The sequence below is a fragment of the Nycticebus coucang genome, chromosome 6 (assembly GCF_027406575.1).
Source record: "Nycticebus coucang isolate mNycCou1 chromosome 6, mNycCou1.pri, whole genome shotgun sequence".
NCBI classification, from domain to species: domain Eukaryota; kingdom Metazoa; phylum Chordata; class Mammalia; order Primates; family Lorisidae; genus Nycticebus; species Nycticebus coucang.
Window position 1 is genome coordinate 111,804,367 of NC_069785.1, and position 25,600 is coordinate 111,829,966.

Below are 25,600 nucleotides of genomic sequence, written 5' to 3' on the forward strand. Positions count from 1 at the left end.
CAGATGACGAAACTCAGACACTCAACTTAAACCACTCGCCTGGGCTCTCCCGGCAAGAGGAGGAGCAGGATTGTACCCAGCGGTGCTCACAAAAAATCTCTGGCCAGGCCCTGCAGATGCCAACCCATCTGTGAACTCCAGGTCACCCCCAGAGTGCTTTGCTTTTTGTCTTTCTTTTTTTAACTTTAGATGAAGAACTCCATTTCTCACAGGGTTTAATGTAGCAGCACATGAGTTCTCTTGGCTGGCATTTCCCATACTCCCTGGGTAGCAGGCCTGCGTCAGGGAAACAGCCAAAACCTGAACCTCAGAACTTGTTTTCAAATTCCCAGAGGCTAGAAACTCTCTCTGGAGGGTGTGAGCACCGCCAAACCAACACTGCTAATAGATGTGGCAAGATGCCAGCACTTAAGCTGACAAGTTCTCTGGGTTCTAATAAGACCTCCACGAACTCCGTGAAAATGATTTTATTATAAAGGTTAAAAACAATTTTGTCATCCTTTTTATTTTCTTCCCAGGATGCTGATATATTATTTCAACAGTGATCAAGAATGCACGACTTACTATTTTACTACAGCAATACGCCATGGGTGGCCAAGAGCACAGACTCTGAAGTCACACAGCAGGGGGTTCTTTCTTTTTTTTTTTTTTTTTATAGAGACAGAGTCTCACTTTATGGCCCTCGGTAGAGTGCCGTGGCCTCACACAGCTCACAGCAACCTCCAACTCCTGGGCTTAAGCGATTCTCTTGCTTTTTTTTTTTTTTGAGACAGAATCTCACTTTGTTGCCCTCGGTAGAGTGCTGCGGCATCACAGCTCACAGCAACCTCAAACTCTTGGGCTTAAGCGATTCTCTTGCCTCAGCCTCCCAAGTAGCTGGGACTACAGGCGCCCGCCACAACACCCAGCTATTTGTTTTTGTTGTACTTGTTGTTTGGCAGGCCCGGGCTGGTTCAAACCCACCAGCTCCACTGCGTGTGCTGGTGCCCTAGTGGCTGAGCTACAGGCACTGAGCCTCACAGCAGGAGTTTCAATTTGATAAACCTACTTAATTTCTTTAAGGCTTCTGACACTCTAAGGCGTCCACAAAAACACCCAGGTTTCTCTCCATTCAAGTAAATAGTAAAATTGCATTTCTGCAACTCCTTGAATTTGGAAGTGACCATGTGATTTGCTTTGGTCAATGAAATGTAAGAGAAAGTGGTGCACGTCACTTCTGGCACTCTTAAAGAGCAAGGAAAACTTTCTATGGTTCCCTCTGTCCCTCTGCCATGGAATCTCCACTGGACTGGGTCCCAGAGTGAGAACAAGATAAAGCACATCTGCAGTGGTACTATAGTATGGCTAAAAATTAAATGGGTGTTGTTTTAAGCCAATAACACATTTGGAATTGTTTGTGATAAACAATAGCAAAACCTAGTTTATCTCGACTGATACAAGACTCCATTTCCTCATTCATTAAATTGAGATATAAATAGCACCTATCTCCTTAGGATGTTGCGAAGTTTAAATAATTCATGGTTAAGAAAACTTAGAGAATTGTCAAACATACACTACTTCCAGATCAGAGAGCGCTACATGAGAGGGAAGTGGCAAAGAATCACTCCAGAGCATCCAGCTTCTTATGACAGGATCAGTTTCTTTACTCCCAAGCAGTCGCCTGGAGTGTGTATAAAAGCATCAATCATCTATTCACTATGCAGATTCTGGCTTCCAAATGTCATTTTCACCAACATCCATGTTAACACTGGAGTGACTGTAGTTTCCTCTAATTTCCCTTCTATTTATTTTGCTTGTCATTTGTCAGTAATATGTGTTCCAATAATAGGAAATAATAACCTAGCAATCTAGGCTTTCCTTTTTCTAAACTGGAACAGCACCTCTTCATCAAGCATCTTCTAAAATTCTTTGTTCTGCTCCATTTAGCTGATGCCAAGAATGAGACTTCCTGGGAGAGATGAATATATCATTCATGCATATCATATTTGGGCAATTTCTTGAATATTAAGTCATCCTTTAGTTTCTTATTTTGTAGAATTGTTACTACTTACCCAAACCAAAAATAGTGATTTGCGAGTTTAGAATCTGATAGAACATGGGGAAAACATAATTAGTCAAGAAATACAAATGCAGTAATACTGAATTCCTGTCTTTTTATTTTATTTTATTTTATTTTATTTTATTTTGAGACAGAGTCTTACTATATCACCCTTGGTAGAGTGCCATCAGATCATAGCTCACAGCAACTTCCAACTCTTGGGCTTCAGGGATTCTCTTGCCTCAGACTCCCAAGTAGCTGGAACTACAGGCATCCACCACAACGCCCAGCAGTTGTCATTGTTGTAGTTGTCACTGTTGTTTAGCGGGCCCAGGCCAGGCTCGAACCTGCCAGCCTCAGTGTACATGGCTGGCACCCTACCCACTGAGCTACGGGCACCAAGACCTGAGTTCCTATCTTTAAGGCTTTATGTTTGGTGCTACATTGAATGTTTAAAAAATGTTTGTTTCTGAACTTTCTCATTCCATTAAGGTTTTGGTATACCACAAAGTAGTATAAGGCATGTCTTAGTCCATCCAGTCTGCTATAGCAAAAACCCCATACATGGGCTGGTTTATAAAAAACAGAAATTTAAAAAAAAAAAAAAAACCAGAAATTTATTTCTCGTAACTCTGAAGGCTGTGAATTCCAAGCTCAAAGTGTGAGCAGGTTCTATGACTGGTAAAAGCACTTTTTCTGGTGAGAGCCTCTCTCCATGTGAAAGCCATTTTTAGTGGGCTTTCACATGGAGGAAGGGGGTGGGAGCTCTCTGGGGTCTCTTTTATAAGGGCACTAATTCCATTCATGAGGGCTCCGCTCTCATGACCTAATCACCTCAAAAAAACCCCACCTCCTAATGCCATGACATTGGGGATTAGGTTCCAACATAAGAATTTTAGGGGAAACCAAACATTTACTCTATAGCGAGACACAATCTCTGTCTATAAAGATCTTGTAATCATATTATATGAATGACTTACATGAATGATTGATGGTGAGTGATATATATCATGTCATAATCATGTGAATCATTATATCCTACGAATATATTATCATTAGGAGGATAACATCATCACATGAATTGTAAATTAGGTGAACAAGCAACTCAAGGCAGATGGAAGACCTCAAATTTAGTATTTTTATAGATTCCCATTTTCTATAGCATAGAACAGTGCCCCATTCAGTTGCTCAATAAATATATATTTTGAGGGAATAGATGAATGATCCTGCTACCAGACAACACTTTATTTTATTTTATTTTATTTTACTTTTTGAGACAGAGTCTCACTTTATTGCCCTCAGTAGAAAGCCGTGGCATCACAGCTCACAGCAACCTCTAGCTCTTGGGCTTAAGCAATTCTCTTGCCTCAGTCTCCCAAGTAGCTGGGACTGCACTCACCCATGATAACACCCAGCTATTTTTTGTTGCAGTTGTCATTGTTTAGCAGGCCCAGGCTGGGTTGGAACCCACCTGCCTTAGTGTATGTGGTGGGCACCCTAACCACTGAGCTACAGGCGCCCAGCCCAGACAAGTTTAATTCTAGCATTATTCCCACTGGACAATTATGGGTATTTATGTAACTCTTCAACTAGTTTGTCTCATCTCACTCAGCTTATTTTATAAAAAGGAGGATGAGGTCCCAATGATAAGTATAATTATCATAAATATAATACAATGGAACAAAAAGGGAAGCTATTTCGATTTCTCAAAAATATAGAAATCATGAAAATGATGTATCTATGACCCCAATCAGGATCACTGGACTGTTAAGATGTGAAGTAAAAGGAGTAGAGAATGTGGAAAAAAATGCTTAGAAAATACTGAAGCATATCACCAAAGTCAGTGTCTAAAATGTGAAATGTAGTTGACTATTTTTAATTTCGTGGCCTCTTGGAATAAACCTCTTCCACCTTGATGACATGTAAACGTGTTTGAATTCCACATTCAACTTGCTGAGGCACCCAGTGTGCTTCTGGTAAAGGATGATTCCCATGAGAATCATCAACTGGGCAGGACAAGTAAGGGCTCCAGGCAGTCTAAGGAGGAAGAGAACCTGGCAGATTCCATCATATAAAAGGGAGGTGAGCTTGAGCTGAAGCTGGGAGAATGAAGCAAGCATTAGCTACATAAAGGAAATGGAAGAAGGAATCATGGCTGAAGGGAGTTGCCTGTACAGTATGGGAAGGTGGAATACATACCTGTAGAGTGCGTGAAGGAGGAACGTACGCCTATAGATATGTGAAGGTGGAATGCATGCCTATAGAGCATTTGAAGGTGGAATACACACCTGTCTAGTGCATGAAGGTGGAATGCACACCTGTAGAGCTCATGAAGGAGGAAGGTATGCCTATAGAGTGCGTGGAGGAGGAATGCACACCTGTAGAGTGTGTGAGGAAGGAATGCATGCCTGTAGAGTGTGCGAAGATGGAATGCATGCTTACAGAGTGCATGGAGGAATGCACCCCTGTAGAGTGTGTGAAAAAGGAATGCACACCTGTAGAGTGTGTGAGGAAGGAATGCATGCCTGTAGAGTGGGTGAGGAAGGAATGCATGCCTGTAGAGTGTGTGAAGGTGGAATGCACACCTGTAGAGTGTGCAAAGGTGGAATGCATGCCTACAGAGTGTGTGAAGGAGGAATGTACACCTGTAGAGTGTGTGAAGGTCAGATGCACACCTGCAGAGCCTGTGGAGGAGGAATGCACACTTGTAGAGTGTGTTAAGGTGGAACACACACCTCAAGAGTGTGTGAAGGAGGAACTCACTCCTGTAGAGTGTGTGAAGGAGGAAGGCACTCCTGTAGAGTGTGTGAAGGAGGAAGGCACTCCTGTAGAGTGTGTGAAGGAGGAAGGCACTCCTGTAGAGTGTGTGAAGGAGGAAGGCACTCCTGTAGAGTGTGTGAAGGAGGAAGGCACACCTGTAGAGTGTGTGAAGGAGGAACGCACTCCTGTAGAGTGTGTGAAGGAGGAACGCACTCCTGTAGAGTGTGTGAAGGAGGAACGCACTCCTGTAGAGTGTGTGAAGGAGGAACGCACTCCTGTAGAGTGTGTGAAGGAGGAACGCACTCCTGTAGAGTGTGTGAAGGAGGAACTCACTCCTGTAGAGTGTGTGAAGGAGGAAGGCACTCCTGTAGAGTGTGTGAAGGAGGAAGGCACTCCTGTAGAGTGTGTGAAGGAGGAAGGCACTCCTGTAGAGTGTGTGAAGGAGGAAGGCACTCCTGTAGAGTGTGTGAAGGAGGAAGGCACACCTGTAGAGTGTGTGAAGGAGGAACGCACTCCTGTAGAGTGTGTGAAGGAGGAACGCACTCCTGTAGAGTGTGTGAAGGAGGAACGCACTCCTGTAGAGTGTGTGAAGGAGGAAGGCACTCCTGTAGAGTGTGTGAAGGAGGAGGACACACCTGTAGAGTGTGTAAAGGAGGATGGCACTCCTGTAGAGTGTGTGAAGGAGGAAGGCACTCCTGTAGAGTGTGTGAAGGAGGAAGGCACTCCTGTAGAGTGTGTGAAGGAGGAACGCACTCCTGTAGAGTGTGTGAAGGAGGAACGCACTCCTGTAGAGTGTGTGAAGGAGGAACGCACTCCTGTAGAGTGTGTGAAGGAGGAACGCACTCCTGTAGAGTGTGTGAAGGAGGAACTCACTCCTGTAGAGTGTGTGAAGGAGGAAGGCACTCCTGTAGAGTGTGTGAAGGAGGAAGGCACTCCTGTAGAGTGTGTGAAGGAGGAAGGCACTCCTGTAGAGTGTGTGAAGGAGGAAGGCACTCCTGTAGAGTGTGTGAAGGAGGAAGGCACTCCTGTAGAGTGTGTGAAGGAGGAACGCACTCCTGTAGAGTGTGTGAAGGAGGAACGCACTCCTGTAGAGTGTGTGAAGGAGGAACGCACTCCTGTAGAGTGTGTGAAGGAGGAACGCACTCCTGTAGAGTGTGTGAAGGAGGAACGCACTCCTGTAGAGTGTGTGAAGGAGGAACGCACTCCTGTAGAGTGTGTGAAGGAGGAAGGCACTCCTGTAGAGTGTGTGAAGGAGAAACGCACACCTGTGGAGTACATGAAGAAGGAATGCACAGAGCACGGGAGCTCAGACCAGGGCGTGAGCGCAGTAACAGGAGGTAAGATTGGGAAGGAAGAACAGAGTCAGTCAGCCTCAGTTTGGACTTACTTTTCTAAGAGTAATAACCCATGGAAGATTTTTGAGTCAATTAGTGATATTGTAGAAAAGTTCTCCTGACAGAGATGTATAGGATTGAAAACAATTTAGGAAAATGTAGAGAATGAAATAAATGCTACACAGACCTAAGATATTTAGAAGGATGATGGTTAGTTTTATGTGTCAGCCTGACTGGGCAAACGGATGCTCAGATAGTTGGTAAAACATTATTTATGGGTATGTCTGTGAGAGTGTTTCCAGAAGAGATTATTAGCATTGGAATCAGTAGGCTGATTTAAAAGGATTTCCTCCCTAGGCAGCGCCTGTGGCTCAAGGAGTAGGGCGCCGATCCCATATGCCAGAGGTGGTGGGTTCAAACCCAGCCCTGGCCAAAAAATAAATAAATAAAAATAAATAAAAGGATTTCCTCCCTAACTTTGAGATGTTATCATCCAGTCCCTTCAGGGTCTAAATGGAACAAAAAGGCAGGGGAGAAGTGAATTTACTCTGCTCCAGCCAGGCCATCCATCTCTTTCTCCTCCTCTCAGACCAGGGACCCTTGGTTCTCGGTTCTTCAGAATTGGGCTAGGACTTATACTAGTGGAAAACTGCTTCTCAGTTTTCAGGCTCAGGCTAGAACTACCCCGCCAGCTTTCCTGGTCCTCCCACTTGAGACAGCATGTTGTGGGACTTCTCGGCCTCCAAAATCATGGGAGCCAAACCCTCACAATAAATCGCTTTCCATATGTCAACATCTATATCCTATTGGTTCTGTCTCTCTGGAGAACCCTGACTAATACAGAAGACTACGGAGCTGGTATGAGCAAAAGTAAGGAGGGTTTGAGCTAAAAACTAAACGAGAGAGACAATAATTTATTGTTCAAACTATCTAGAAGAAACACTTTGGAATATTCACAACATAAGGAAATACTTATTGCTTGAGGTTGTGAATATCCCAATTATCCTGTTTTGATCATTGCACATTGTATGCATATATCAAAATACCACTTACCCCATAAACAGTTACAACCACTGTAAGTATCAAATAAATAAAAACTAAGGGAGACGTCACCAGAGAAGAACTAACAGACATCGGTGTCCTTGGATATGAAGGGTGAGGAGTAAATCAAATGTAGCTTCAAAGGTCTGTGTCTGGGCAACACCAGAAAATTGCCAACTAATAAAATATGAAAATCTGAAGTGGAAACTCGGAGAGCCCACGACACAGGAAATGAAGGAGAGAGGAGCCATTACATGCTTCAGTTTGATTCTTGAGCTTGAGGCATTAATGGATAATCAGTCAGGGGGAGAAAACGACTGTTTTAGAAGTTAAAGGGCGGGGCACGGTGGCTCATGCCTGTAATCCTAGCACTCTGGAGGCTGAGCTGGGCAGATCACTTGAGCTCACAAGTTCAAGACCAGGCTGAGCAAGAGTGAGATTCCCCACCTCTAAAACAAACAAATAAACAAATAGCCAGGCATTGTGGCGGGCACCTGTAGTCCCAGGTATTTGGCAGGCTGAGGCAAGAGGATCACTTGAGCCCAAGAGTTTGAGTGAGACTCTGTCTCAAAAAAGGAAGGAAGGGAGGGAGGGAGGAAGGAAGGAAGGAGACATTGTAATAGACATTGTAAGGTCTATTTGGGGGCCAAATTGAGTTCAGTTTGTCTTTGATGCCCCCCGGGTACCTTTCTTGGGCTCATCTCAGTCCCAGGGGCTCAGGACTCTCACCTTCCCATTTCTCCTCCCTGACCCATGGATCCTAATCTTTAGGGCTATTTAAGTGCCCTCCCAAGCCCTCCCAGCCTTTTTCCTAGGTGACTGGCATGCAGCCACTGAACTCCAGGCGGGTAGTGTGCCCTGCTCTCCACAGTAGACCTCCTCACCAGTGTCTCCTGGCCTAGAGTCCTCCTAGATACATGCACTGAACCAGCAAGGCAGACAAAGACAGGTAAGATCCCACATGGGATCACGAGATGAAAGTCAGATATGGACCTGGAAATTTATGAATCATTCAGACAATAATGGAAAAGAGCAGTCACCAGGTAAAAAGTAACATCCAAGGTCAGGGAAGGTGGGACTTGGCGTGTGCTATATTTTGAATGTTTGTTCCCTTCAAAACCCATGTTGAAATTTCATTGCCATTGTGGTGGTAGTATTAGGAGGTGGGACCTTTAAGCGGTGTTAAGGTCGTAAGGGCTTCATCCTCAACAGTCCACCCCTCTTGTTTCTCTCTCCCTTCTCTTCTACCACATGATGTTATGACACAGCAAGAAGGCTCTCGTCAGATGCTAGCACCTTCACCCTGGACTTCTCAGCCAATAAACTTCTGTTCATTGTAAATTACCCATTCTGGGTACTCCTTTAGAAACCCCAGACTAACAGCATGGAAACTCCAGCTACCACACAGCAAGTTCTCTGCGTCTCGTCCTGCGTAGCCTGAGTCCTCCCCACTTGGCAGGCAGTGATTGGTAACAGATGATTGAGCCATAAGTATACGGCCCCTTCCAAATAGTTGTTATGGTCAGTTGGAAACAGTAACCGTTCAAATGGCTCATATTGTTTTATTGGTATAAATTCCCTACCCCTTTCGATCTAAATTTCCTTCTCCAAGTGTCTGCAATTTTTTTTTTTTTTAGACAGTCTCACTCTGTTGCCCAGGCTAGAGTGCCATGGTGTCAGCCTAGCTCACAGCAACCTCAAACTCTGGGGATCAAATGACCCTCCTGCCTCAGCCTCCAGAGTAGCTGGGACTACGGGCGCCTGCCAAGATGCCTGGCTAATTTTTCTACTTTTAGTAGACACGAGGGACGCTTGCTCTTGCTCAGACTGGTCTTGAACTCCTGAGCTCAGGCAATCTGCCTGCCTCACCCTCCCAGACTGCTAGGATTACAGGCCACTGCATCTGGCCATGTCTGCTTTTTAAATTAAGATTGCTAAAAGATGACAATATTTAAACCAAGGAATAAAATGCATTATGAAAGTTTGAGCTTTAGGAGAATAAACCTTGGGACATTAATACTTGCATGGAAGGGGAGGTAAAATATATATATAGGCTGGTCATGAAGTTCATTTGCAGTTTACTATGTTAAACTATTTTAAATTGCACACGAACTTTATATCCACCCTGTGTATTGTCAACTTGTCAAAACACCTTGTATATGACTATTGGAGAAATGCATGTTCAGCATTACCTAATTTCCTCATAAATCTCTTGCCTTTTAATCAGCTAAGTGGCTATCTACTGAATTTCCTTGATTTATTTGATATCTTTTGAGAGCTGAGGATTTGTCCTCAGCTAAGTGATTAAATGTAGATGAAATGGCACATCACCATAATTATGACAGAAAAGAGAATCGTGACCATGCATACATAAAACCCCACGAAGAACTGTAGACAGCCTCTGAAAAGGGCAGTCTCCACAGCTGCAGAGAAAACTATACTCCCAAGCTAGTTTTTCCAAGAAAATCTTTCCTACAGCATTTAGTAGAGATGCATCTGTATTCGCTGGCTCAGCAGTTCTGCAGGAACTGTGACCCCCTGGGAATTCACTGAGTGGGTACTTCGGCTGCTGACTAAATTGAAAGGTTAAAATCCCCGGATTTTAATCACCAAACCTAGCCACAAAGCTCTGTGTGACCTGTGAAGGATGTTTCAACTTTTCTGAGACCTCAGTTCTTCAACTGTTAACCAAAAGGCAATCTCTGCTGAAGGTAACTGTCATAATAGCTTCTATAAAAACAAAACAAAATCCATAGATTTAACAGGACATTATGGAGGTGCTATAAAATGAGACAGACTTGTTTATGCCACAGATTTTTGGGTTGTCACAATTATTATTACTTTTTTTTATTTGTAGTTTTTGGCCAGGGCAAGGTTTGAACCCACCACCTGCGGTATATGGGGCTGGCACCCTACTCCTTTGAGCCACAGGTGCCTCGGTTTGTCACAATTATTAAAGCGCTATCTGCTGGAAGCTCCACTGATAAGAGGCTGGTATCAGAAAGATGAGAAAATATTAACTGCTTGTCCACAAGTGAGAACTTAGTTTCAAAACACAAATAGCAAAAATGGCACCAGCAAAGCCTTCTCTTCTGACAGTGCATCCATAGCCTAGTTGTATAATATATTACATTTATTCAATACTATTACATTATTCAGCATGGTGGGGTTTTTTTAAATGTCATGAATGTCTACCAAAAAAATTGAAAAAAAAATCAATATTGTTGAATAGACCAGAAGATTTCAAGATTCTCAAAGAAAGAATGTGTTGTGTTTCAGAAGCTGAGCTTGGTCCTCAGTTTTAGCATCAGGAATCAGCATGTATTCAGATAATTTCTTACCTTCATTAATAGATTTTATAGTAAAATAATCATTTGAAAGATTCATTATCAAAATTGATGGGTTGTATCAAACACATTTATAATTTAAGACTATTAATCTCTGTAATAAGACAATGATTCCTCAGATAGCCTACTATGAACAAGGTAAGCTGCATTGCCCAACATGGTAGTCACTACCCACATGTGGCTACTGGGTGCATGAAATGTAGTTAGTGACACATGCTAGAACAATATTTTTAATACATTGTGTCAATTATAATATACTTTTTTTGTTTTGTTTTTTGGTAGAGTCTCACTATGTCACCCTCCCAGAGTGCTAGGATTACAGGCATGAGCCACCACACCTGGCCAAAATATACTGTTACAGAGAGGCCAAGATGGGCGGATTGCCTAAGCTCATCGTTTAGAGACCAGCCTTAGCCACAGCCAGACCTCGTTTCTAAAAATAGCCAGGCATTGTGGCAGCACCTGTAGTTCCAGCTATTTGGAAGGCTGAGGCAAGAGAGTATCTTTAGCCCAAGAGTTTGAGGTTGCTGTGAGCTGTGATGCTACAGCACTCTACCGAGGGCAACAAAGTGAGACTGTCACAAAACAAAAAAAGGGGAGGAGGTTAAACTATACTGTTAAAAATTTTTAAATTTGTGTGTAATCTAGATGTTTGAAAACACATTTTTTCCAGGGAAGCAATGTTATCTAAGCTGGTTAAACTAGTTCTCACAAATTTATTTAAGGCAGGATGCACAGCCTTACAGTATCACTATGGAATGGTTGACTGTCATTCCTAGCACTGTTTCTCTGGACACTGAATTCTGAATTTTAACTTGACATGTCCAGATTGGAACTACTTTGCCCCTCTCCTGATGAGAAGCAGGCCAAGGGAAAGACTGGGATTAAAGGACCTGGGAGGAAAACAGTGCACCTCACTTTAGATCAATCTCCCCTTCAATATCCTAAACTAGGACCAAAGGCAAAGTTTATTTAATAAATACTCGAGCTGAGATGGACCAAAGGGCTAGAAAGACCCAAAAAAGCCATTTCTGGGCGTTAGGTGTTTACTGCGTGAAAGGCAAGTGAACCACAAGCACTCCAGGGGGCGCTCACGGAACCAAAGAAAATCTGCGCGTCAGGTGTTTGAGGAAGCAGCGCGCAGAGACAATCAAGAACCACCGTGATGTCAGCCTAGCTCACAGCAACCTCATTTTTCTATTTTTAGTGGAGATGGGTTCTCCAGGCTGGTATCAAATCCTGAGCTCAAGGATTTGAGCTGCCCCGGCCTCCCAGAGTGCTAGCTAGGATTGCAGGTGAGCCACCTTGCCCAGGTGAGAATCTATTTTTAAAAAGCCCCTCCGGTGTTTCTGACATTCTACTAAGTTAGGGAGTATAATGAACTAGCACTTTTAGACATAAAACTTAGACAAACTGTATCACCTTCCTATGCTTTAGGTAGGAACTTTAAAAAGGAACTGGGTGAGGAGTAAAAATGGGAATTGAGGGCGGCGCCTGTGGCTCAGTGAGTAGGGCGCCAGCCCCATATGCCGAGGGTGGTGGGTTCAAACCCAGCCCCGGCCAAACTGCAACAACAACAAAAAATAGCCGGGCGTTGTGGCGGGCGCCTGTAGTCCCAGCTGCTCGGGAGGCTGAAGCAAGAGAATCGCGTAAGCCCAAGAGTTAGAGGTTGCTGTGAGCCGTGTGACGCCACGGCACTCTACCCGAGGGCGGTACAGTGAGACTCTGTCTCTACAAAAAAAAAAAAAAAGGCATTGAACAAGATGATAACTAAAGCCCTTCCATAGATCAGAGGTCAAGGTTTTCAAATTCCTTGATTATTAACATTATTAGCCAAGTTTCAAAGACTTGAACATAGTAAACATTCAATAAATATTTGTTTATTGAGGAGGAACACAAATCAGTTACAAGGAGCAACTTAAGGTTTTTCCAAGAACACGCAGACTCAAGTGGGATAATTCAATTATGTTAAAATACACATATTTACTTATGATGAAGTATTTCTCAGTTTGATATGTATTTCGAAGTTCATTCTCTGAAATGTTTAATGTTGTGTTTTCACTTGAATATGTAAACAAAGTACATTTCTAGAAGTTAACAGAGACAAATTGAGATTTGGGTGATTTCCTAGGGTTCAAAAAATTGCTACCTCCTTTTTCTGAAGTCCATCATAATGTGCAGGCATGAATTTGCTGAACGCCCAAATATGTAACCAAAGACCTTGTGAATGATGCTGGCAGTTAAATAGCAATCTTACAGGTGGAGGATCAGCAGCCACAGTTTTGGAGGGTTTTTTTTTTTTTTTTTTTGAGACAGAGTCTCACTATGTCACCCTCACCAGCTATTTTTTTGTTGCAATTGTGATTGTTGTTTAGCTGACCCAGGCCAGGTTTGAACCCGCCAAGCTTGTTGTATGTGGCCAGCGCCCTACCCACTGAGCATGGATGCCTCCAGCAACCATGGTTTTGACTGCAGCTGTCATTGGTATGAATAAAACAGAACAATGAGCACAATGACACAAATTTAAAAATGATGACAATCAGTGGGCTAACCAAATCAAGTCTTCCCAAAGTAGCCAAACATTGTAACCTTCTCCATTCACTGATAACACATAGTTGTTAATGAAAAACAAACATCAATTGAAAAGGAAGTTTTATTTCATGGCAGAGAATGAAAGATTATTTCACTCAAAAGTAAAAAACCCATTGTGGTAATTCGGATCTGGAAAGTATGTATTCCTGTAAATGATCCATGAGCCACTCTGAATTCCCTTTGGTCTTGGGACAGCCCCAGATAGACAGCTTTGCCTCACCTCACAGAAGGCATGACTCTGAAAAGTTAAATATCAAGAAATCTTGAATATTAAGTTATTTATCATGCACAAGGGGAAGAAGAAAAATAAAATTAAAAAAAAAAAAATGAAACCATACAGTGACTGTACTCCCAGGAATTCAAAGTCTTTTACTAGTATGAACACTTATCCATCATTTCTTATTATTATAAAAAAATTTACATACAGTTTTCTTTTCTTTTTTTTTTTCTTTGTAGAGACAGAGTCTCACTGTACCACCCTCGGTAGAGTGCCGTGGTGTCACATGGCTCACAGCAACCTCTAACTCTTGGGCTTAGAGCGATTCTCTTGCCTCAGCCTCCCGAGTAGCTGGGACTACAGGCGCCCGCCACAACGCCCGGCTACTTTTTTTGTTGCAGTTTGGCGGGGGCTGGGTTTGAACCCGCCACCCTAGGCATATGGGGCCGGCGCCCTACTCACTGAGCCACAGGCGCCGCCTACATACAGTTTTCTTAAAGTGGCATTTTGTTGATTATTATACTGATGCTACATGTTAACGTTTCTGTATTGAAGTACGTATCATAAAATCTCATGTCATTACAAATATTTGGGAAGAAATGGGGTAGTATCTTCTTTTAACACCGAGGTCTTGCAGGGTTGCCAGACATACTCTGAGAAATTATTACTATTGTGTTTTCATTTCGATGATTATTTTTATCTACCAGTTATAGAAATGAAGTTTTCTTCTTTTTTGGATAATTTAGTTTACCAATTACGACCCAGGGGTCATGAGAACTTTTCAGAAAAGATAACATGCATTTATTTACTCCAGTCTAAGAAATCCTGGAGAATAGAATCTAGGATTGAAAATGTAGAAAAAGTGTCCAGTGTCACAGACTGTGGGAGCAGAGAAGAGTTTGATGAACCTGGAATGAATGGCAGAGGAGATATGTTTTTTAAAAAAATTAGGAGAGGGTTCCTAAGTTGACTGCACTCCAGCCTAATGCTTCTATAGTACTCATACTTGAACCTCAGGACTTCTTCAGTGCTGGCCCATCCATCTTCCCACCATATGCAATCGTCACCAGGCCTCACATGCCTAAGGCCACAAGGCCTGTGGACAATGACACAGATTACAAACTCAAAGCCTCAAACTGAAGAAAACTACTCCAGAGCCATCCTGGCCTGCCCTCCTTCTGCCCACAGAGCCTAGCCCCGACCCTGCTTTCGGCCAGGTCCTGAGGCCTGCTCACTCCCGGGCATCCCTCCTGCCCTGTTCTTCCCAGCCTGGGGCCCACACTTGCCTCCCAGACACTAACAGGTTGGTCCTCAAACATACAGAAACACAGTCCTAGCCTGGGTTCTGCTCTCTTTTTTACTTTGAATACATCATTTAATGTTTCTTTCCAAAATCTAACCCCTGGATCCAGTCCAGTGACGCAGAGTGTTCACTCCAAGCCTGATATTTCCCCGTGTCCCTCAGCAGTCAGCAGACTCTGCTCCATCCCGGTGGGCCCAGGAAGCGCTGTCTTCTCCAGCTACAAGGCCACAGAGTGGGTCTCCTGGAGATTCTCCTCAAGCTTCAGGCCCAGGTTGTCGATCCCAATGCTGGTGACTGCAGGTACGGTGCTTTCGGCCAGCTCTGCTGTGCGGGTCGGGGTGGAGCAGTACAGGATAAACCCCAGCATGATGATGGTGAAGGACAGGATATAGAGCCCTGAAAACTAGGAGAGAAGAACAGGCAAAGCATTGTCTCCCGCCGAGGCGGCTTTGCTGCTGCCTTCTGCCAGCTGCGCTTTCAGGGTCACCTTCACATAACCTTTTTCCTGAAAGTTGCCTAAGGAGATGCTACCGCCTGAAACCCTCCCGGGTACAGTGGTGAATGTGAGGCCTCTGGCAAGGGCTCCGGGCCATCAGCCAGCTGAATCCCTGAAATTTTATGAGAAATGGTATTTCCGCCTTTCTCTAGGATAATCCAGCTGCACTCCACCCTGCAAGTAGTCCCATTTAGGGGAGAAAGTAAAAGGTGCGCCTGGACACCATGGACGGCCCAATTCAGACCCTGGACAGCTCACACTCTTGGCACGAAACAGAGGAACACAGGACCTGTGACAGATGTGACATCTGGTCAACAGCCTTGCAATGTACGTCGTTCCAATGCATTCATTATGTTAAAATTTAATAAATGATCTTGTCTCTTAAGCAAGTGGGCTTTTTCTTTTGGCTCTTTTTGCCCTTTGTGTATGAGGGGGGTGGGGGGTTTGAGACAGGGTCTCACTCTGGTGCCCAGGCTAGAATGAAGTAGTGTCAGCACAGCTCACTGCAAACCTCGAACTCCTAGAGTCTAGACTCAAGCAACCTTCCCATCTCAGCCGCCTGAATAGCTCAGACTACTGGTGCATGCAGCCACACCTGGCTACTGTTTTTTTTTCTTTCCTATTTTTTGTAGAGATGGAGCTTTACTCTCAGGCTGGTCTTGAACTCCTGGCCTCAATTGATCCTCCCGTCTTGGCTTCCCTAAGTGCCAGGATTATAGACATGACCTCGCCTGGCCCTAGGCAAATGGTAAAACTTACGGTGGATTCAGATTTTTAGAGCTAGAAAGAGCCTGTGGCATCATTTTTAAAAAGAGTTTGCAGCCCAAAGAAGTGACTGGTGTAAGGTCCAGGGCACAGGACCACAAAGAACGGAGCCCTGCAGGAGGCATCTCCTGACCTCACTGCCCTCCAGGGCCACTACAGCAGGAGTGCATTCTAACAAACACATCCTAAGGACAGATGGGAGGTGTGGGTGACTTTCCTCAACCTGCCCCCTTTTAGGAGTAAAACCAATCACCCAGAGCAAAATGCAGTGTGGACAGAACACTAATTCACTGGTACATGTACTGAAAATGGCATTCTGCCATGCCCCAGAAGTCTGAATAAATTACATAAAGTACTTTCTACATTTGCTCTTATTTGAGTTACGGTTCCATATTAAAGTTCAATAAATCAGCATCTGTTTTTAATTGTATGATAAATAACGCACAGAAAAAAAGTAACTAAGGGCTGACAAAAAATGGTGCAGTAAAAATGATAAAAATCATGTAGCATAATTAACATGTAATTACATGCCCAAGATCTGTTTTTTTCCTTAGGGAACAAGTAAACTTAACTTGTAAATAGTCCTGCCAACTTGATTTTAAAGTTATGAATGGGGGCACATTATTTTTTCAAACCAACAAATATTTAAATATTAGCCTAGATTTCACATGGCGTAGTGGCATAAGAGGCCAGAGCAGGTGGATCACTTGCGCTCAGGAGTTCAAAACCAGCCTGAGAAGAGCAAGGCCCAGTCTCTAAAAATAGCTAGCCGCTGTGGTGGGCAACTGTAGTCCCAGCCACTCCACAGGCTGAGGCAAGAGAACAGCTTAAACCCAAGAGTTTGAGGTTGCTGTGAGCTACGATGCCACAGCACTCTACTAAGGGCAACAGTATAAGACTCTGTCTCAAAAAAGATTAGTTTAGGGTGGCACCTGTGGCTTAAAGGAGTAGGGTGTCAGCCCCATGTGCTGGAGGTGGTGGGTTCAAACCCAACCTCGGCCAAAAACTGCAAAAAAACAAACAACTTAGTTTAGATTTCGTATTATGCCCAATAAATAGAGCTCAATTCAAATAAGAAAACAGAATGAGGCCTGGGTGCAGTGGCTCACGCCCATAATCCTAGCACTCTGGGAGGCTGAAGTGGATGGATTGCTTAGGAGTTTAAGACCAGCCTGAGCAAGACAGAGACCCCATCTCTACTAAAAACAGAAAAACCAGCTGGACATTGTGGAGACATTGTGGAGAGCATCTGTAGTCCCCAGTTACTTGGGAGGCTGAGGCAAGAAGGATTGCTCACGCCCAGAAGTTTGAGGTTGCTGTGAGCCATGATGCCACAGCACTCTGCCCAGGGTGACAGAGTGAGACTGTCACAAAAAAATGAAAAAAAGGGGGTGGCGCCTGTGGCTCAGTCGGTAAGGCGCCGGCCCCATATACCAAGGGTGGCAGGTTCAAACCCAGCCCCGGCCAAACTGCAACCAAAAAATAGCCGGGCGTTGTGGCGGGCGCCTGTAGTCCCAGCTACTTGGGAGGCTGAGGCAAGAGAATATCGCTTAAGCCCAGGAGTTGGAGGTTGCTGTGAGCTGTGTGAGGCCACGGCACTCTACCAAGGGCCATAAAGTGAGACTCTGTCTCTACAAAAAAAAAAAAAAATGAAAAAAAGGAAAACAGAATGGGCTGAGGAAGAAGAAAAAGAATATGAAAGGGGAGAAAGGGGCCACAGAGAGAGAGAGAGAGAGAGAACAGAAAAGTAAAAGGGAAAACTAAATAGGTTTTTGAAATGAGTATTAAGCAAATGCTGGTCACATCCCAGTGGGTTACCAGTTGCACTCACATGTTAAATTTTTTTTTACAGATGCGCAATTACTTCTTCTTAACCTTAAAGCTTGAATATTCCTTAATGAATTCTCCCCAGGACAGGACACCCTTCCCCGGATTCAGTGACAGTGCAAAGCAGTGAGGTCAAGCTGAGTGGTCAACTATAATTTCCCAGCACTGACATCTCATACTCAGCAAAGTGACCAACACACAGCAGGTATTTAATAAGTATTTGCTAAAAAAAAAAAAAAAATGATTCAACGAATATTAGGGGAAGTTAGCACTATTTAGAATATCCTAAGCTTTAAAAGTTAATACTTTTTAGGGAATCATGGTATCCTACAAAATGTTCATAGTTTGCCTGTGAGAAAACATGTATAATCTGTTCAAAACCCATCCTGTTTGGTTTGGTGATTTTTAATGTTCAAAAGAAAAAAATAACTTGTGTCTCTCAAGAAGGCAGGTCATTGAATGGAGACATCTTTATTAGAACAAGGAGACTAAGTCGGGGGTGGTGGCTCATGCCTGTAATCCCAGCACTCTGGGAGGCCCAGGCAGGTGGATTGTCTGAGCTCACAGGTTTGAGACCAGCCTGAGCCAGAGCAAGACCTCATCTCTTTAAAAAAAAAAAAAAAAAGGCGCCTATAGTCTCAACTACTTGGGGGCTGAGGCAAGAGAATTGCTTAAGCCCCTGAGTTGGAGGTTGTTGTAAACTGTGATGCCACGGCACCCTACTGAGGGTGACAAAGTGAGACTCCGTCTCAAAAAAAAGAACAAGGAGACCAATAAATGGAGAATGGAGTGAGGTAAGTCTCCTGAATTAGAGGCTTTTACTTTTTTCTTTTTGTAGATTCTACCCTTTGTGTCTGGATCTATACAGGAGGTTTCTTGTGGGTACTCCCTTCGGTCGTATTTACTCAGAATCAATTCCAGAGAAGGCAGAGTACTTAAGGTCTGACACAGGTAAGTGTAAAAAATTTTAAACCTCTTTTTTAACTATCTGCTTCAAAAAATTAGAGTTAAGGTTATTTTGCATACTTTTAATTTTTTTAGTTGGGTACATATTATGCTTCTGCTTATCTTTAAAAATTACTTCTAAGACGGTAGGTATCTTCACTATTCTCTGAATTTTTTTTCCTCTCTAATTAACAGTGAAGATCACAGGCAAACTGCTCTTTGCTCTGTAAGTCTTAAAGCAACCTTTGACCAAGAACAATAAAATCTAAGAGTGAACTGCTAGACACACAGGGACAAAGCAACATAAAAAAAAGAACTAAAAAGGGATTTTTAGACTGTATGTTCCAGTTCTGAAAATGGTTGAAAGCCCCTTTACATCTTTTACATTTACCTGAATGGAGTTGAAATACATTCTTCTTAGTAAAGTATCACAAAAATGGAAAAATAAATATCCAATGTACTCCATACTAATATGAAATCAATATATGAACAATTACATGCTCATGAGAACAAGAAAACACTAATACAGTCCAGTTGGGGATAGACAGAAGCAGGAAGGGGGAGGGGGAGGACATCTGGCAGAAGGAGGGAGGGCAATAAAAAAAAAATCCCACTGGGTGGCGCCTGTGGCTCAGTGAGTAGGCCGCCAGCCCCATATACCAAGGGTGGTGGGTTCAAACCTGGCCCCAACCAAACTGCAACAAAATAATAGCCAGGCATTGTGGCGGGCGCCTATAGTCCCAGCTACTCGGGAGACTGAGGCAGGAGGATCGCCTAAGCCCAAGAGCTGGAGGGTGCTGTGAGCTGTGACGCCACTCCCCTCTACTGAGTGAGGGCGACCAAGTGAGACTGTTTCTAAAAAAAAAAAAAAAAAAAATCCCACCTATAATCCCAGCACTCTGGGAGGCAGAGGCAGGCAGATCACCTGAGCTCATGAGTTCAAGACCAGCCTGAGCAAGAGCAAAACCCCCATCTTAAAAACTAACTGGGCAGGGGGCAGCGCCTGGGGCTCAGTGAGTAGGGTGCCAGCCCCATATACTGAGGGAGGCAGGTTTGAACCCGGCCCGGCCAAACTGCAACAACAACAAAAAAATAGCCGGGTGTTGTGGCAGGTGCCTGTAGTCCCAGCTACTCGGGAGGCTGAGGCAAGAGAATCGCCTAAGCCCAAGAGCTGGAGGTTGCTGTGAGTTGTGACGCCACAGCACTCTACCAAAGGTGACAAGGTGAGACTGTCTCTAAAAACAAAAACTACCGGGTGGTAGAAACACCTTTCCTTGGTTGCTTAGGTCCTGCGTCAAGGAGTGCTGTAGGTGGAAAGGCTGTAGCTCTACTCTAAGACACCCCCTCACCCCCTACCCCGAGACTTCCATCCCCACCCTACACCTCAAGACTGATTCTCAGTTTCATTCACAAACATGGATATGTCTTTCCCTCATCCCCTACAGGAGTAGGGAGAAACGGTGGATACTCTCAGATCCTACCTACCCTGGAAGAGAAAGGCTGGGTGCACGAAGGGTCACTGTATTGAGACAAAGGCACCACAGGAAGATCAAGCAACAGGCTCCTGACAGAAGCCTAATGAGAGATGATGGTGTAGAGACAGGACGGATGAGTCACGGCATTTTTGTGACATTGTAAATATACCACGGGAGATAACAAAACTACTCAAGAAGAATGGAAGAAGTCATGCCTCAAACCTTGCTCTACAAGTTGGTCATTCTGAGATGAGGTTTCAGTAACTGGTGAACCACCTACTGCTACAGAAGAAGGAACAGCTATAGACAAGGGGTAGAAATCATCCCAGAAATCACAGAGCCACGCTTCCTCCCAGATGTGCTGAGGATCTCTGCCGTTCTGGAAGATGCACTAGACCAGCTCTCTATTCTAAACTATGTCATGCTGATTCAGGATGAAGGAGGACTAAGCACCAGCATGAAAAGCAAAGAAATGAATGTAGAGGGAAAGAGCCTAGACGAACCTCCAATATATGCAACAATTTCAAAAATACCTAAAGAAGGAAGCAAGTTACCAGTAACCAGACAAGGAGGCCAAACTGCCACGGAGTTTAACAGAGTGCCGGATCTTGTCTTCAAACAACATTCACGGCAGAGACATGAAGAAAATTCAGATGGACAGGCGATTTTCCAGGGATGTGATTGCAGATACCATTAAGGAGCTGAATGATTCAGGCACTTTTACTAATCTCCTGGCAGCTTTAAACAAAGAGAGGGAAACAAAATGAAGGAAGAAAGAAGAAAAAAGATAAAATCTCTTCAAAAACAGCTAGTTAATGTTAAAAAAGAACGGCAATTTGAAGTACAGAATCAGAATGAATATATTGCTCACCTCAAGGATCAACTGCAAGAGATGAAGGCAAAAACCAACTTGGAAAATCAGTATATGAAAAAAAAATACTGAGCTGCAAATTGCCCAGACCCAGAAAAAATGCAACAAAACAGAAGAACTCTTGCTGGAGGAGACTGAGAAACTGAGGATGAAAACTGAAAAAGAGAACCGGATTCCTGGGGAGAATGAAGTCTTCCTTAAAAAGGAGCAAGAACTTGAGGAGACACTAGAATTCTGGATGAAGAAATTTGATAAGGACACAGAAATGAAACAGAATGAACTAAATGCTCTCAAAGCCGCAAAGGCCTGTGACTTAGTACACCTTCAAGACCTTGCAAAGGTGACGAGGGAGTACGAACGGTCATCATCGAAGATAGGAGAAGAGCAGGAAAAAGACAGAACAGGATCTCTTGGAATTAAGAAGCATCATAAAGCTCCAGGCCTGGTGGCGAGGCACTGGGGTACGGAAGGAAACTGGTGGTTTCAAACTCTCCAGGGACAAAGATGGTAGGTAACGAGGACTCACAAGGTAAAGGCAAAGACAAGGATGAGCAGAGAAGCAAGCAGTGACCACATGATCGTTTGTCCTTTCCTCGGGTGTTCTGAAGATGGGAGTGAGGACGTGGGGAGGAAGAAGCACCTTGTACTGTTACAGATGGCTCACCTGCGGGCTGTTTCTTATGTAGACATTCACAGATAAAGCCTGCTTATTTCACTTTGCCTGTTATATTAGTTTTCAAACCCTGAATTAGGACTACACCATTGATTTAGAGCTTCCTCTTCTTTTGGATTCTGCTGGGAAGAAGTATTTCTGGCAGCCTTGTCAAGATTCTTCTTGCTCTTTCTCACCAGAAAAAAAAGAGTTCATGGGCTTGGTTACAGCCATGCATTAAAATTTTCAGTAATTCAAAAAAAAAAACCTAACCGGGTATTGTGGTGGGCACCTGTAGTCCCAGCTACTCGCAGGCTGAAGCAAGAGGATTGCTTGAGCCCCAGAGTTTGAAGTTGCTGTGAGCTGTGATGCCACAGCACTCTACCGGGGGCTATAAGTGAGACTGTCTCAAAAAAAGAACCACTTCTCTGATTCACTTTGACATTTGCTACTTTTTATGATACTATCAATAAGCTATAAATACTACTTCCGTCTTAGTTCACAAATACCTTAACCAGCAAGTCTGCAAAGGTAACAACAGTGGGTTCCTGTCACATGTAACCTTGCAAGACAAAAAGACTTATGCTTCTTAAGCAGAAATTTCTGAGAACTCACTGAGCTTAATGTATCAATAATTTTGCTAAGTGTTGTGAGTTCATGGCCAATTCCTGGGAATGCGTAAATCAGCATCAAGGATTTCTGTCCGGATACAAAATTTTACAAACACGAAAAATTGTAGTTGATAATCCCCCTAATGAAACTAAATTATCAGGCATCAGACAACAGCATAACTATTTGCTCAAATGACTATGGGGAAAGACAGGAGTCAGGTCATGAAGACTTCACTGAAGGCGTGCCAAGGACAGGCAGATTTCTACAGCAGCAGTTCTCAAAACACAACCCGAGATCCATGAAGGGAATCCACAAGGTCAAAACAATTATTACTATAGTACTAACATGCTATATTATCCTTTCCATTTTTGTTGTTGTATAAGTGCATGGTAGAATGTTCCAGAGGCAACAGAAGGTATCACAAAGCAGAATAAAGAAGCAGATCTGAGAATCCACCTGTTTTCCTTTTTATTCTTTTTTTTTTTTGTCACCACCCAGGCTACAGGCATCAGCCTACCTCGTAGCAAGTTCAAGCTCCTGGGTTATATAGCAATCCTCTTGCCTCAGCCTCCTAAGCCTATAATCCCAGCACTTTGGGAAGATGAAGTAGAAAGATGACTTGAACCCAGGAATTTAAGACCAGCCTAAGCAAGAGCAAGTCTCTGTCTCTACTAAAAATAGGAAAATTAGCCAGACATGGTAGCACGCATTTGTAGTCACAGCTACTTTGGAAACTGAGGCAAGAGAATCTCTTGAGCCCAGGAGTTCAAGGTTGCTGTGAGTTATGATCATACCTTTGTACTCTAGTCTGGGCAACAGAGTGAAAAATTAAAAAGTTACTAATGTTAACATGAGCTTATTATATTCTTAATAAATTAATACTTTTTAAATTCCCAGTTTTAATTTTGAATATGGTAAATGATGGTATAAGTGACTGGAGTCATCAATTTTTAAGCATTTAAAAGGGTCCTGAGATTTTAAAAGTCTAAGAACTGTGGTCCTAGGTGTTTTCAAATTAGCTATGAAGTTGAAAAAAAAAATCTACTTATTTGGTTCTCTCTGCTATGTAAGATTTTAACATGATAGATGTAGAAGCTTGAGATTCTCACCTTCATAATGAAAATAACAGGGAAAGTGCAGTGAGCAGAGCCCTGCAATGAGAAGACTGAAGGAGGAAGCTGGAAACTAAAACTCAGTCTTGACCACTGGCCAGCTGCTGACTAAGGATGGTCACTCAACTGCACATAACCTCCCTGGGCCTTCCTTTCCCCATCTCTACATGAGACGGTTTAGTTATTTTCTTTCTTTTTTTTTTTCTTAGAGGCAGAGTCTGACTCTTGCCCTTGGTAGAGTGCGGTGGCATCACAGCTCATGCCAACTGCCAGCTCTTGGGCTTAGGCAATTCTCTTGCCTCAGCCTCCCGAGTAGCTGGGACTACAGGCACCCACCACAATGCCCAGCTATTTTTTATTGTAGTTTGGCTGGGGCCAGGTTAGAATCCACCACCCTTGGTATATGGGGCCGGCGCTCTACTCACTCAGCCACAGGCGCCGCCCGGTTTAGTCATTTTCAAAGGAAGGTGTATCAGACTCTCTGGAGATATTATTTTTTCAAACTACAAACTTTCTCACTGATACATTCCTACCTTGAGAAACAGAACACATGATTACTATTACTGATGGGAATGGCTTGCCCTTGTGAATGCTGTGATGCTATGGAGACAGAAAAAGTCTGAAAAACCATTGGACTGAATTAGTTTTAAGGTCCCTTCTGAGCATAAACTATCAAAGAAGAAACCATTTCAAGCTCGGCGCCTGTAGCTCAAGCAGCTAAGGCACCAGCCACGTACATCAGAGCTGGCGGGTTCAAATCCAGCCCAAGCCTGCCAAACAACAATGACGGCTGCAACCAAAAAGTAGCCGGGCATTGTGGCGGACACCTATAGTCGCAGCTAGTAGAGAGGCTGAGGCAAGAGAATGGCTTAAGCCAGGAGTTTGAGGTTGCTGTGAGCTGGGATGCCCCAGCACTCTACCCAGGGTGACAGCTTGAAGCTCTGTCTCAAAAAAAAAAAAAAAAAAGAAAGAAAGAAAAGAAACTATTTCAATCACGCATGCACGGTGATGCACCCCCACCCCTTTCTGCTGGGTGTGCCAGAGCAAAGAGAGTGAACAGCAAAGCCCACAGCGCCCAGCCTATGTTAGACTGTCCCTCAAGGCTGACAGAAGTTCTGGGACTGCTTGCTTATCACCTGGCAATGAGCATTAGTACTTCTTTTTTTTTTTTTTTTGTAGAGACAGAGTTTCACTTTATTGCCCTCAGTAGAGTGCCATGGCGTCAAACAGCTCACAGCAACCTCCAACTCCTGGGCTTAGGCGATTCTCCTGCCTCAGCCTCTCGAGTAGTGGGACTACAGGTGCCCACCACAATGCCCGGCTATTTTTTTGTTGCAGTTTGTCCGGGGCTGGGTTTGAACCCGCCACCCTCGGTATATGGAGCCAGTGCCCTGCTCACTGAGCCACAGGCGCCGCCCGAGCATTAGTACTTCTATGACCTAGTGTCCTGACATGCCATAGAAAATGAGATCCACTGTATTTCACCCTTTAGAAAAACCCTAAAAGGGCAATGTTTCCCCCCAGACAGAGTCTTGCTCTGTTGTCCAGACTAGAGTACAGTGGCATTATCATAGCCCACAGCAACTTCAAACTCCTAGGCTCAAGTGATCCTCCTGCCTCAGCCTCTCAAGGCACAACTGCTAATTTTTCCAATTTTTATAGAAATAGAGGCTTGCTATATTGCTCGGGCTGGTCTCAAACTCCCGGCCTCAAGTGATCCTCCCACCTCAGCCTCCCAAGGTGTTAGGATTATAAATGAAAGCCACTGTGCCTGGGCCAGGCAATTCTTATTTGTAACAATTTTCTTAATTTGGAAGCAGTAAAAGGAATGAAGCCTTCCCAATGAAATTCTTGCAAAAAGAATGAGAAGATGTTATTGTGGATTAAGAATCTTGAAGGGGTGGGATAAAAAAAGAATATTGAAGGAGCCTGCTACTTTTTTGACACCAATCGAATTGAACATGACCTGTTTGCTTACCTTATAGCCAAACAGGAAGAGTCCAAAGAAAAGGCTGTAAAGGTCTGCTGTCAGGATGCCCAGGTTGACAGAGGTGGCACTAGTGACTTTAATTACCAGTGGCATGAAGCTGTACAGGCAAAACATACAGAAGGCAAATGCCACAAACAGCAAGGCTGTGGAAAAACGGAATATCTAATATTATGGGAAGAAATCAGAAGACAAAAGGGCCTGAGGCCTGGCTGCCATGTAAAAC

General features: G+C 43.8%; 1 protein-coding gene and 1 pseudogene across 4 annotated transcripts in view; one reads left to right on the forward strand and one right to left on the reverse strand.

Annotated features, from left to right (window-relative positions):
* Positions 1-12,386: 12,386 nt before the first annotated feature.
* The window catches only part of SLC35F2 (solute carrier family 35 member F2), an 82,636-nt gene continuing 69,422 nt past the window's right edge, over positions 12,387-25,600 (reverse strand). For 2 of the 4 annotated variants that reach the window (XM_053593824.1, XM_053593826.1), the window contains exons 7-8: positions 25,366-25,520; positions 12,387-15,035 (exon numbers count right to left, since the gene is read on the reverse strand). In XM_053593824.1, the coding sequence (XP_053449799.1) occupies positions 14,850-15,035; positions 25,366-25,520 (341 nt within the window). In that variant the 3' untranslated portion in view covers positions 12,387-14,849. The remainder of the gene's footprint in view (positions 15,036-25,365; positions 25,521-25,600) is intronic. The other 2 variants (XM_053593825.1, XM_053593827.1) reach the window with 2 other exon arrangements.
* Positions 20,401-21,581, forward strand: LOC128587561 (dynein regulatory complex protein 9-like; annotated as a pseudogene).